The sequence below is a fragment of the Melanerpes formicivorus genome, unplaced genomic scaffold, assembly GCF_026170545.1.
Source record: "Melanerpes formicivorus ecotype bairdi unplaced genomic scaffold, bMelFor1.0.p_v2 SCAF_24, whole genome shotgun sequence".
In the NCBI taxonomy this organism is placed as follows: domain Eukaryota; kingdom Metazoa; phylum Chordata; class Aves; order Piciformes; family Picidae; genus Melanerpes; species Melanerpes formicivorus.
The window spans coordinates 1,236,293-1,249,111 of NW_027142376.1; the positions used below are offsets into that span (position 1 = coordinate 1,236,293).

General features: G+C 45.1%; 2 protein-coding genes across 5 annotated transcripts in view; one reads left to right on the top strand and one right to left on the bottom strand.

Annotated features, from left to right (window-relative positions):
• The window catches only part of BLVRA (biliverdin reductase A), a 38,354-nt gene extending 32,847 nt beyond the window's left edge, over nucleotides 1-5,507 (bottom strand). Inside the window, exon 1 of one of the 2 annotated variants that reach the window (XM_068152563.1) lies at nucleotides 5,457-5,507. In XM_068152563.1, the coding sequence (XP_068008664.1) occupies nucleotides 5,457-5,466 (10 nt within the window). In that variant the 5' untranslated portion in view covers nucleotides 5,467-5,507. Of the gene's footprint in view, nucleotides 1-564; nucleotides 822-5,456 lie in introns of those variants that run through there. The other variant, XM_068152564.1, reaches the window with a different exon arrangement.
• Nucleotides 5,080-12,819, top strand: part of COA1 (cytochrome c oxidase assembly factor 1) — a 58,501-nt gene continuing 50,761 nt past the window's right edge. For 2 of the 3 annotated variants that reach the window (XM_068152566.1, XM_068152567.1), the window contains exon 1: nucleotides 5,080-5,180. The gene's annotated coding sequence lies outside the window, so the exon portion shown is untranslated. The remainder of the gene's footprint in view (nucleotides 5,181-12,819) is intronic. The other variant, XM_068152569.1, reaches the window with a different exon arrangement.

Genomic DNA, 12,819 nt, shown 5'->3' on the forward strand with positions numbered 1-12,819 from the left:
TCATCTCCACTTTACACCTGAATAAACAGAGGTATGGCAAGGTTCAGTCTGTTTCAGAAAGGGGCGTCAAACACCTGCTACAAACAGGCACATTAACAAGATTTGGAGGAAGCTCAGTACTTTTTAAGACAAGCCCTTCCTACAAAGACGACACTTTATAGGAAAGGTTCTAAACGACTTTGACGCTCTCACCACGCAGTGCTCTGGTCACCCAGTGATGCTACCTGGCTACTCCTGCATCATTTACAAGCTAATATTCTGCTACACCTTGGACATCCCTCCCAACAAAAGGGTTCTCTCTTTTTTCTATCTCATTGTGACATACACACACACACACACCCCTCCCATCCTCGAGTGCTGGCCTGTCCCCCCTCTCAAGTCGTGGTGGGTGTCTCTGGAGCAGCTAGGACAACGCGACTTGCAGGATTGCCCCACTCCACCACCGAGGGGGAACGCCGGTACCAAGCAGTCGTGGGAAGGGCGGAGAAGGGGGCTAGAAGAACACGAATGCAGTGCCTTCAAATCCTAATTACAGTTACCAGGGATTAAGTAATAGTCACTAACCTCTTTAGCTCACAGAGGAGAAACGTGATCCTGTTTAATTCTCCACGCTCCCTGCAGCTCCTCCTTACACAACCCTCTGCAGCTCCGGCATATCAATGTGCTATCATGGCAGCAACACCCCCTTGGCCAGGAATCCAATAAGGACACCACAGGGGCGGGCTGTCGCCAGGAGCAGCTGCAGAAAGGCTGGTACAGGCACTCGGACTGGGAGCTGGCGCCTACAGAGCACCAGGAACGCTGCGCATGGCAGGTTGAACAGCCCCAATTCTTCCAGCCTGTCTTCGAAGGAGAGGTGCTCCAGCCCTCTTATCTTTGTGGTCCGCCTCTGGACCCCTTCCAGTAGGTCCAGTCATGCAACGGCTTGCAGACACTAGTACATCAGCAGTGCTTGCGCCTGCCCAGCTACATCCATAGGGTTTATGCTGCAGGCTGTGCCCATGCTCAGCAAATGAAGCATTTCAGTAGCACCAAGAAATCCTGTGCTTGGCTTTGCCCAGGCAGGCAGCATACAGAAAGCAGGTGCTGGGACTGCTCAGGCCAGGTGTTACACCAGCCCTTAATCAACACTATTTGTTTCCCTTCCTACAGGAATTGCTTCCTGGCCCACAATATACTGTGTTCAAAAACAGCTTTTCATTGGAGAGACACTTCTTACCCAGGTCTTCCTCCCAACTGTTTATGTCCATGAAACAGGGCTTTCAGCTGAGTCATTCAGGGCTGGGAAGATAGAGTTTGGGAGGGTGCAGCTCTTTTCCCCCAGGCCAGCAGTTCCTGCTATAAACAGTGTATGAAATGAGGACGGTCTGAATTCCACAGATCATTCTATACTGTGCTGATGTTGGGCATTCATAGGCTACGACAGAACCTAAAACTGTAACACTAGGACTAAAGGTACACAGGATCAAATCCTGTATTCGTTCACCTCGGATGTAAAGTAGAAAAAACTCTGGAGAAACAGGAAACTAATTTTTTGCATTCAGTGTATTCAGTTCAACCTGCTACTAGCAACTCTTGACAGCATGCTGTAAGTAGTAATATCGTAATTATTCTCACTTGTTCCTAATAAAATCCAAAAGTTCAATGCCACTCTAGATATTCTTTAAGGGATTGAAAGTGATATACCCTACTTTCCACCCTTCCCCACTCATTTGTTCTGACCAGTTAACCCCATCAGCAAGACTTGAGCAACTCCTTTAACCTTCTCCCAGCTACATTTTCTTTCCCAGAGTCACATTTTCTGAGCCAGTTATGGAGTTTTAACTTCAGCAAAACTTCCATAGTCTAAGATAATTTCATTGGAACTTGAGATTTATACTGTCGTTGCTACAGTGGATGTTTCAGATATGTCACAGGATGTCTCATAATTCTTTCATTCCTCTCAAACACATTGTATACCACAGGCTAAAGCACAGATCTACCCCTCAGCTGCTCTAATTACAGTACTTACACAACTACAACAAGGAGGAGCTCTAGAGAGTAACTGAAGAATTACATACAAGACCAACAAGCAGGAAGTTTAAAGCCCATCAAAGCATGAAGGAAGGTTTGGAACATATGTGTGGGATTGCATAAAGAGTATTGGTAGACCAGCAGATATGGCATTTAAATATATACATCATGAGTTCAACATATGGGACTGCTAATGACTAGCACATGACTGTATGCTTAGCATAAAGTAATTAATCAATTAGCACATGATAGGAACCTATAACAAATAGCAGAACATATGAAAGAATGCATATGGGAATGATTAGAGGCAGCTCTAACTTAGAACCCTTGGATTCAGTAACTGTGCTCCCATTTGTACAGCCACATGTTCTACAGGATGTGGCACCTGGCCCATCTCATAATAAACTTTATGAAAAAACCCTACCAGATGGAATCAGAACAAAAACCAGGTGGGACTGGCAGCATGCAGCCAAACGGGAGGACACAACTGCCTCTTTCCACCACACTGTGGAGCTGGGTTAGATGAAAGCAGTCTGGTAACCACTTGCTGTTTGATCCCTGTATGCAGCCTCCAGTTCACTCTGTTATTGGTTTGTTTGTTTATTCAGGTGGCTAGATAACAAAACATTTAACTGAACTCCAGACCTGGCCAAGGTTAGAGGGGATAGGAGGAGCAGTTCCTCCAGAAGTGGAAGGAGACGTGCTCTGGAGGAGCCATTTGTGGCCATGAGATGAGTAGCTGGCATGGCAAAAGCAGTTAGGGTCCTCAGGGTGGTGACAGTGGGCAGGGGGAATGGCCAGCAAATACCTCCCAGCGTGAACATAGTTCTACCAGTGTGTTCCACAGACTGTTTCTCCTTCCACATGGACAAAGCAGAGAGTATTTCCAAATAATGAGTACCTTTCAATACTAATCAATCTTCCCTAAAATTGGACGGATATTGCATAGCTTTCATCACTGCAAAATTACAAGGAGGACTGCAGGAATAGTTAGGCCAGCACAGGCATAGCTGGGAACTGCAGACAAGCTTTTGGCATAAAATCCGTCTTCAGGTCTGAAATGATTTTTCAGAGAGTAGAGATATAGGAGTCAGACCACCCTTAAAGGTTACTGCAGCTGATTCCCACAAAGAAGGGATGTTAGTGGAAAGAAAGGAGAAAAAGACTAAAAAACCTGGAGCTCTGCATACAAACCCACCGCTTAGTAGTATAGGAAGAGTTCCCACTTGGCTGGGCCACCCTCACCCTTTTTCCTTCTGTTTTTATCATTGTCTTATTTTTTGCATGCCATTTTGTTCTGCTGATCATCTTTCCATGCCATGTTTCTCCTCACTCACCTTCCACAGTCCCACAAGCATTACAAGTCCTAGCAAGCAGAAGTATTAATTAAACTCAAGCTACAACCTGGGAACCTCTCACTCTCAATTATTTTGTCAGGAACAACTAAGCAATACAAAATAATGTAATCATCATGCTGAGGGGAAGAGTTTCCTCACAACCACTAGAAGCCCTCCACAGGAAGAAATAGTTTTATTTGGGAGAATTCAGTAGAGGATAATATACCACGAAATCACAACAGTAAGCCAAAAGATTGTAAACGAGAAGCTGGAAACTACTTGGATAAGAGAACAGACTGGCTTGGCAACAGCCCTTGAAAAGAATGCTTGCTTCAACCCCTCAGCCAGGAAGCAGATACAGTAAGTATCAAAAGCAGGTACGATGCAACAAGAAACAGCAGCCAGGCGCGCTCTGAAATAATTGGTACACTCACTGTTTAATTTCAGATGAAGTGTGAGCCAAGGCTCACAGTGATCCCACAATCTAGCAGCACTCACGCACACTTTAACAATGCCAGAGCCTGAGTGCAGAGCTCAGAGGCGGCTCTGGACAGCCTGCTTAAATAAACTCTGACAGGGACACTGGCTTATGCGGTACAATGACAAGGGATAAATGTGGAATGAAAAAGATAAGCTAAAGACAGCAGTAATTAAGTATGCAGATCGTTGTATGGAATCACATCATCAGATCAGATCCAGAGCACTTGCTGTGGGGATTGTTGAAAAGACAACAGAAATTTTGTTGGGTTTTTATTTCACAGAATCACAGAATGCCAGGTTAAGATGGGACCCCAAGGATCATCTGGTCCAACCTTTCTAGTGATACAGGAAAAGATTAACCTTTTTGTATAAAATAAAGCGCAAAATTTCACAGCTTGCAAACTGTTGGAGCTTAGCTAGCATACCATAAATAACCACATAAGATAGCTGATTGGCTGTTAAGAAAAAAGGGGAAATAGCAAGAAGGAACTTGTGTCTCCATCTGCAAGAAACTGCAGAATAGAAGCGCACGCACCAGCGCAGCGGGTGCAAAGGACAAAAGCGAGGGAGACTCGGAGCGCGCTTCCCAACAACCTCCGAGTACGACGCCCTGAGGGGTGGCTGGCGCAGCCTCACTAACGCGCTTCGGGGTATCCCAGCGACTCCGGGGAACTCATAGAATATGTAACAGATTTCTGGTAACTCATTTTAATAAACACGCCCAGTTCCTCTTTTTATGAAAATAAAATGAGCTTCTAAAACTCTGCTCGGTGTGCCTTGGCCAGGGCGGGGTGTGTGGTGTGGTCTAGAGGATCTTTCGAGATCACTTCCAGCCCCTAATTCTGTGATTCTCATGTTAACGCACAAGGGTGTTTTACGGTGTCCCTTGGTCTGAGGCTTGGGGGGGAATAATAAGCCACCACAACAGAGCGGGACTCTCAGAAGCAAGCAGCACGCTTAGGTGCGTTTCGGTGGTCATCAGGGAGCCGAGGGGATGTGGGTGTCGCACAGGCCTGTGCTTCGGCACGGCAGCGGCTGGCAAATCTGCCTTCTCCTCACAGCTTTCCCCCGGCTCAGGTTGCGGGACATGCGCCACCTCCGACGACGCACAGGCCGAGGAACCCCCCTCACCCTGTCCTCCAGTAGCGGGACCCCCTGAAAACACCCCGGTGTAAACACACGCGGACCCAGTACCGCCGCCGCAACAGCCCGCTGGGCACCCCGGCCCTGCACCGCAACGCAGTTGCTCGTTGCGCCGCCCGCCAGCTCCCCCTGCCGCGCCCCGCCGGCATCGCCGCTATGGCGGCCCGCATGAGCCACGCCTGAGCCTTTCCGCCGAACGCCGCTGCTGTGAGTGAGAAGGGGCACCGCGCACGGGGCGCGATCACGGCCGTCCCAGAGGCGCCCCGCCGAGCCAGCGCAAACGTCCCCGCTGCGCCGCGGGGCTCGGCCCTGTGCAAAATGGCGGCCGCGGCGCGGTAGGGGCCTGTGGGGCAGCTGGGGCTCGGCCGAGGGTGGAAAGGACGCGGGAGGCCTTGAACCGGGAAGGGAAACTCTGTGAAGGAAACAGCGACTGCGGGGAACAGCAGACAGTTAGAGGCGGTGGGGGTGAGCACAGGCACTAACCGGGTGGCATCGCGGAGAGGGAAGCTGTGCAGTGAGGTGGCCACAGGCCTGGTAAGCGAGGAGTCTCAGGCCCGTAAGAGGATAAACAGGTGCAGTAATTGTAGATATGTCATCTCACAGCTCCATTACCAGGGCTATGCTGATGTTAATTACACATTAAATACGCCTCACCTGCTTTTAGAAGTGGGCTGCAAGACAAATTTACCTAGCAAGTGACAAATAAATCCTGATACACACACACAAAAAAGATCTAACCTGCTGTAAAGAGGCTGTCATGCTGGTTTCAACCACTTAGCTGTCAATTCCAGGAAGGGAGCACTGCCAGCCCCCACACGGGTAGGTTTGAGGTGGAGCAGTCATGGGGTGCTATTGCTTCTGCCCCATGGCCAGCAGGCAGAGGGCTATGACAGACAGCAGAATCATAGAACGATGGTTTGAGTTGGAGGGAACCTTTAAAGGTTATTAGAGTAGAATAAACCAGGTTGGAAGAGACCTTCAAGATCATCATGTCCAAGCCATTATCCAACCCCACCTAATCAACTCCGCTGCAGTCATCAGGGACTTCTTCAATTAGAGCAGGTTGCACAGAGCCCTGTCCCACCTGACTTGGAATATTTCCAAGCATGGGGCTTCTACCAGCTCTGGACAGCCTTGGCCAGTGTTTCACCACCCTCAGTGTAAAAAATTCCTTTCTTATATCAAGTGTAAATGTCCTCTCATTTAGTTTAAAACCATCACCTTCTGGCCCTGTCTAAAGGCCCTACTAAAAACATCCCTTGGGCTGAAATACACTTTAAAACAGGTACCTGCCCACAGTATTGTGCTGTGGAAAACCTGGTGGCAGAGGCAAAGCTAGGCACAAATACACAAGTGTAAAGCAAGTCTGTGCAGTATCTCATCCCCACAATAAAAACTACCATCACATTTGCTTCATCGTTCAGGTACAACTTGAGAAGCAATCAAGTTGCTTTGAACAAGTTTAATATTCTGACTAACACTGCAAAGAAAATGAATTGCTGTGGTTGTTTCTTTACAATTTGAAGCTTTCCAGTTTAACTCTCATCACTATACCAGACAAGGTTTCCTCTATTCCTTCTTACTGCTGAGATGAGTTCCTCCTGTCTCCCAACCTAGTTGGTTTTGACTCAAATCAATGACTTTCAGCTCATTCACATGAACATTGAAAGTGTGAAAGGGAGCACATAGCATGAAGTGTTAAGAGTGGACTTTATTGTTTCTTTTAAAGCTAGTTTTTGGTAAACTGAAGTTGAAACAGAGCAAAATGAGCCTCCTTCACAGGCTGGAGCAGTAGCAGGCTGTGACAGCAAGATGGCCCTATTCCCCTGCCCAGCTGCACATCCTGCTGCACCTCTTGTGTCAGGTTTACGGATCAGCTGGTTTACTCAAAGTCGGTTTTCCAGTGAATTACAGCTGGATGTGGCACGCACTGCAGCTGCACGGTCCAGCAGAAGGGAGGGAAGAGGGGCATGAGCACCCCTTCCCGCAGCAACTCACAGCTGTCATTAAATGCAGTGTTAAACTGCATCTACTCTTTCTTTTGAGTTTAAACTTTGACTCAGCAGTAAACTGGTGTTTCGTATAACACAGCTGCCTCTGTTAAGGGTTCTCAGACTTGTCCGGAGGTGTGGCAGGGAAAGATGGGTGCATGTTGACAGATAACAAAATGCTGCCTTTATGGCAGCTTAGTGCCTAGAGATTCTTTTGCCCTAGTTAAGAGTTGACAGGAGTTGGTGCCCTCACTGTCTCAACAATTTAAGATGCTGAAATATCTAAATTCCGTTAAACACAAACTGGGGGGGTGAAATAGCTTGAAAGTTACTGCATTGCCTAAGTTGTTGCATTTGTTCCCCTGAGGAAGGAAGGATTCTCATCAAGAGGAGAGTGAAGGGTTTAGTCAAACAATGTATCAGTTTTTTCAAATGAGCTTTAATTTCAACTGCTGTAAATTGAATGGAAAAAAACATGGAGAATAGAGATAAGGAGCTTTGGGAATTAAAAGAAAAAAAAAATTAAACCCAACCCCTTCATTACTGTCTTACAGCTGTTTCTGAGGAGTACTTTGCTGTTGCAGTTCTGAAATTAATGAAGTGTGCATGGATTATTGCTGCATGTATTTTACTTCAAAGCTGTTTATTCCCCAGAAATCAGAGTCTTGGCATGTCTGTTGATACAGTACTTTCCAGGCCACTTTTCAAATACAGACTTCTGGGTTTTGACTCAGTGCCAGAGGAGCAAAAGGAAAAAAATAACATCCTTACCTTTGCAGGTGTGACCACAACATGAAACTTAGCAGGAGGAAGGCTGATGCTGGGGGTTGTTATCACTACACTTAATGCACCTTAAGCGTTGGTGCTCACCCAGAGACAGGCCCACTAACAACGTGGCTGTTAAGGTGCTTGAACTTTCTCTTATACCTTCCACAGTTTAGCCATCCCAGGTGAATGCACCTTACCTATTAACAGCTCTATGCAAGCACTGTCATTGCACAGCAGTTTCTCTTACTTGCCACTGCTGCCTTACCTATTCAGCAGCACAGCCGTTAGAGCATCTCCAAGGATGTTCTGGTGGCAGCCCAGCTTCTGGTTGTTCTGACAATCAGGAGGGAACTCTAGGTATGGACGACCTGAAGGCCACATCAGCTCTTGCCTACTTTTGTGCAGACACCTCACCAAATGGTCCAACTCCCAAATGTACAAATGCCACAGAAATAAAAATCAACAACTGATGTGTGAGCACTTGATCTTGAGCTGCTTGCAGAGGAAGAGAAGAAAAAAGGGACTTAGATGGCTTTTTCTAGTTGTCTGTGATGCTTAGTCTACAGTTTTGAGATTTTGCATAACTGAGGAGGGTGCAGGGAAAGGCCATATTGTTTCTAAGTTTCTGGAAGCAAGCAGCAGTTACCATAAAGCTAGTGTGGGAGCTCTCCTCTTGAAGATGCAGTCTTGCTTTTTTACTGATCTGTGTGTTGTAAGGAATAGAAACAGTTTGAGAGCGTACTTCTGAAAAGCCACCTGAAATACAGGAAAGTGTGAAGTCTTACTAATAGGTCAGTTCAGCATTGCTTCTTAAGTATTTTCCCTGTTCCAAGCAACTTGAAAAACATCACCAGTGACATTTGAAGCGTGTCAGGGATGCTTTCTGGTATTAGAGTGCCTTCAGTTCTGTGACAGAATACTTTCACCTGGTGGGGTGGCAGTGCTGATCTTTTAACAACTGCACTAACTGTACTAATAGTTGTATTTGACACATACCTCACACACCCTCCTTCCCCCATGGCAGAGTCATTTGCTTTTCTCAGTATTTACATGCCTTCATTAAGTGACTGCACAGCCTGCCACCAACAGAAATACACATTTCCTGTTTCCACAACTGTCTCAGAGTACTCTGCATATCCTCAGTATGCAGCAGATAATTTTTAGGATTTTACCTTGCCTTTCTCACCCCTCCCTACACCAAATAAAAATTTGATCACAACACTAAGCATAGTCAGCCCAATTATCCATTACCTAAAAATGGATTCTACCTCTCCTAGATCAAACTGGAGGCACATGAACAGGGACTGTTTTCCTTTTTCATATCTGCAGCTGTGTCTGCTTTGAAGAAGGGCTTTGTAAGCTTCTCCCATTAACTAACAAAGAGATAGGAATCTTCCACATCACTGTGTGCCTTCTCCAGATGCGGATTACATTCATTAATGGCAGCAGCAGTCTCCCAGTCTGTCTGGCAGGTGTTGATCTGTGCTCTAGCACTAGTGTAGATTCTCACTTTGATGATGTTAAATCAGTTAATGGCAAGATCGTGCTTTTGAAGAGCAGACTGTGTCCCTGTACTGCACTTTGACTTGGAGTTTTTCAAATGGACCATCAGCAGCTGGACCTCAAGAGAAAGCCTAATGCTCTTCACAGCTCATAGGTAGGAAAGTCCATGAGAGCAGGCAAAAGCTAGGTCTAAACAAACCACACACACAAACCCCATGTAATGGGAACACAGCCCTCAGGTATTTCGATTCACACACCTGACATTATCAGCAGTAATTCAAAGAGAGATCAATCCATCATTAAAGTAATCCTATTCTATTCTATCATTAAAGTAATTAGAAACTGATGTATGGGACCACCCCAGAAGGAAGGCCCATGAGAAATGGGAATATCTATAGGGAAGTCTAACACTATCCCAAACACCTCAGACCAGGCTTTTAGCATTCTGCAAGAGTCTCTGCAACTGTTGGTGTGGCATTGAGGAGCACCACAACTGGAAGCTTTTGTAAACACAGTGGGGTACAAAAAAATACACTGAAATCTGAAACACTTGAAAAGGCGCATTCATTTAAATGTAACACGAAAAATCATTCACCTGAGTCAGGAAAATGTGTGGAGGGTACTTAGGAGGTAGAAGAAAGTAAGATACAAGGAAGGAAAAGATACTTGTGGATACAGGGTGATTAGACTGCCTAACAAGAGTTCAGCATGGCAGATTGTCAGTAGAAGGCAAAAAGGACTGCCAGAGATAAACAGTAAAGCAGGGATTTGCATCCTGTACATGGTCTAACAGAACTATGACAGACATGTTAACATTAAAACTAGTCACAGAAATGTAAGTTAGATGATTAGAGAACTGCAAGAACCTATTCTGGAAAGCATGTGAGCCAAGTGTGATGAGGATTGATTAGATACATTTAGAGGCAGTTCATCAACTCATGGAATAGTTTTTGGTTGGAAAAGACCTGTGAGATTATCCAGTTCAGCCATTCTCTAACTCTACCTAGGTTAGGCTGGAGCTAAACCATGTGCCTCAGCACCACATCTCTGCCTCTTTGAAACATCTTCAGGTATAGGATTTCAACCACCTCCCTGGAGCAACTTGAAGCCTCTCATCCTAGCACTTGATACTAAGAAGAGACTGACCCCCCCCACCTCACTTCACACCTTTCCAGCAGTTGTAGAAAGCAAGAAGGTCTCCCCTCAGCCTTCTTTTCTGCAGACTAAACAGCCCCAGTTCCCTCAGCTGTTTCTCATATAAGACCTATTCTCCAGAAGGTTTCCATATATGTGTGCAGTTTTAGAGGTAGCTGCTAGGCTGCTCTTCAGCCTGCTGGGGAAAAAAAAAAGTATAAGCAAGTAGGAAAATGCCAGAGCCAGCCAGGATAATGTAGTTAAGAATAATGTAGATGGGCAGGAGGAGGATAGCAAGCTACAAGTGACTTTTTTAGCAATACTGTGTTTTTTTTCTGAAGTCATAAAATGAGAACAGTATTGTTTGTAAAAAGTCTTTCAGGTCAGCTCAATGCAGACATCACTAAGCTAAGGTGTAGTAAACACCTTTCCAGTGGCCTTCCCTGAAAGCAGCTGTGCCAAGCTGTAGACAGACTTATTCTTCCTCTATCCTGCCTGTCCCCCTTTATCTCTAGCCATAACAAGGACAGAGTCTAAAAAAAAATGTGCCATGTTTGCTGGGGTTTGTTTTCCAGTAAGTTTGTCATGGGGAGTATTCAGAGGAAAGAGACACAGCCCATGGCACTGTATTCACATGACTTCAAATATTAGACATTTAACTTTTAGTCAATAAAACTTTAGGCTTGAATTTTTGCCTTGGCCTTTGAACATCATCTCTTCTCGGGATCCAGAGAGTTGCAACACAATGTAGGTCACACACCAGCTCATTTTGACTACTGAACTTGGATGGAAGAATGATGTTGCTTATGGACTGGAATGTAACTGTTAGCACTTAGAGCTATAGTGTGAGCTATGCATGGAGTTTATGAAAATCCTCTCTTAAACAGAAAGCAGAGGACTACAACCTGAGTTGTTAGAACTCGTATGTCTAAGGTTGATCCTAGCACCCAGGAACATTTTCATAGATTTTACTGGACATGTATGTTTGTGGACAGAGCTGCACAAGCACTGAGAAAGAAAACTAAAAGCCTACAAGCTCCAGAGTTTGAAGTACAGTTAGAAAGGTACAGTGAAGAGGGAGAGCTGCTAGGAGCAACTTCATTGTTACCTTTGGTCTAGGCCATTCATAGACACAAAGCTGCTTTGGAATCACTGGTTTGCTGTAGTACAACTTTTCTACATGATACGTAGTTGAAAAGCTTACCATAAGACATGGTTTACAATAAACCCTACCTCTGAGAATCTCAGTGCTTTATAGGAGTACATGAAGAGATCACACACCACTTGGAAAAAGGCAAGTACTAGCTTAGCAAGAGCCTCACAAACACCAAACAGGCTGCAACCCTTAAAAAACAACAACAAAACCTCCAAAATATGTTAGTACATTTTCACTTAGTTTCCTACCTAAAGTATCTGCGGACTCCTGCTGTAACACAGCTCCTCTTGTTACTAGAAGCTCCCAGGTACCTTCTCTCAAATTTAGTTAGTTCGCACCAGCTGCTCTTTATAGCCTTTCTCCTTTGAGCCTCCCAGGTGCAAAGCTTCCAGATGAAAAGTGCTCTTTAATTTTGCCTTACCTAGAAGCATTGAATAGTATTGTGTGTTTCTCACAATCTTTGTCCTGCTAGGTGGGAAGGATTAATTCTGAAAAAATAAGTTGTCTGAATTTGTTACTTAATTTTTTTTTTCTATTCAGGAATTAATTACACATTCCACAGGCTTCTGAGTAAATGAAAGGAACTCCAGGGGTGTATATGAGTTACAACCACTGTTAAACACAAGGTGGTTTTTTTCCCATCTTGATTACAAAATCTACAATGATCTCCATGCTGCTTTCATTTAATTGGATTTTTGCCACCTACTTGAATAGGTAGCTCAGGTCCAAGTTTATTAACAACATGGAAAGATCTACGCTAAATATGAGATGTAGTAGAAGGATGATTGGAAGCTGAGCAGCTGCTCAGCATGGTGAGCATGCCCTAGCTTGATGAGGTTATTTCCTAACCCTAAACTCTAAAGAGTCAACCATGCAAAGTCGCAAACCTGCGTGTGGGATGCTAGATGCATGTCTTGGAAATTATGACAATAGCTGCAATCTTCACCTCACTGAAGTTGGTGAAATCTTTTCCATGTATTTGACTGGAGCCAGGAATTTTGCTATAGGTGCTTACTGTCTGACTTTGCACGGGTTACTGCACAGCACAGTAAATTCCTCTGAAAAATAATTTAGCTTTTCTCTTCCCCAGTTCTCCCTTTTCCTTTAGGGTAGCAGCTCTAAAACACTCCCCTAAACCTCCCTCGTCTCCATTCACCTTTTGAAATGAGAAACCTAGTAGATAACTTTCCAGCATCGTGCTTGAGCAACATCATTGGCATCACTTTTACATTGTTAGTCATAATGCACACTAGTGAGATGTCTTCCATCAGAATTTCAAAACACTTAACAAATA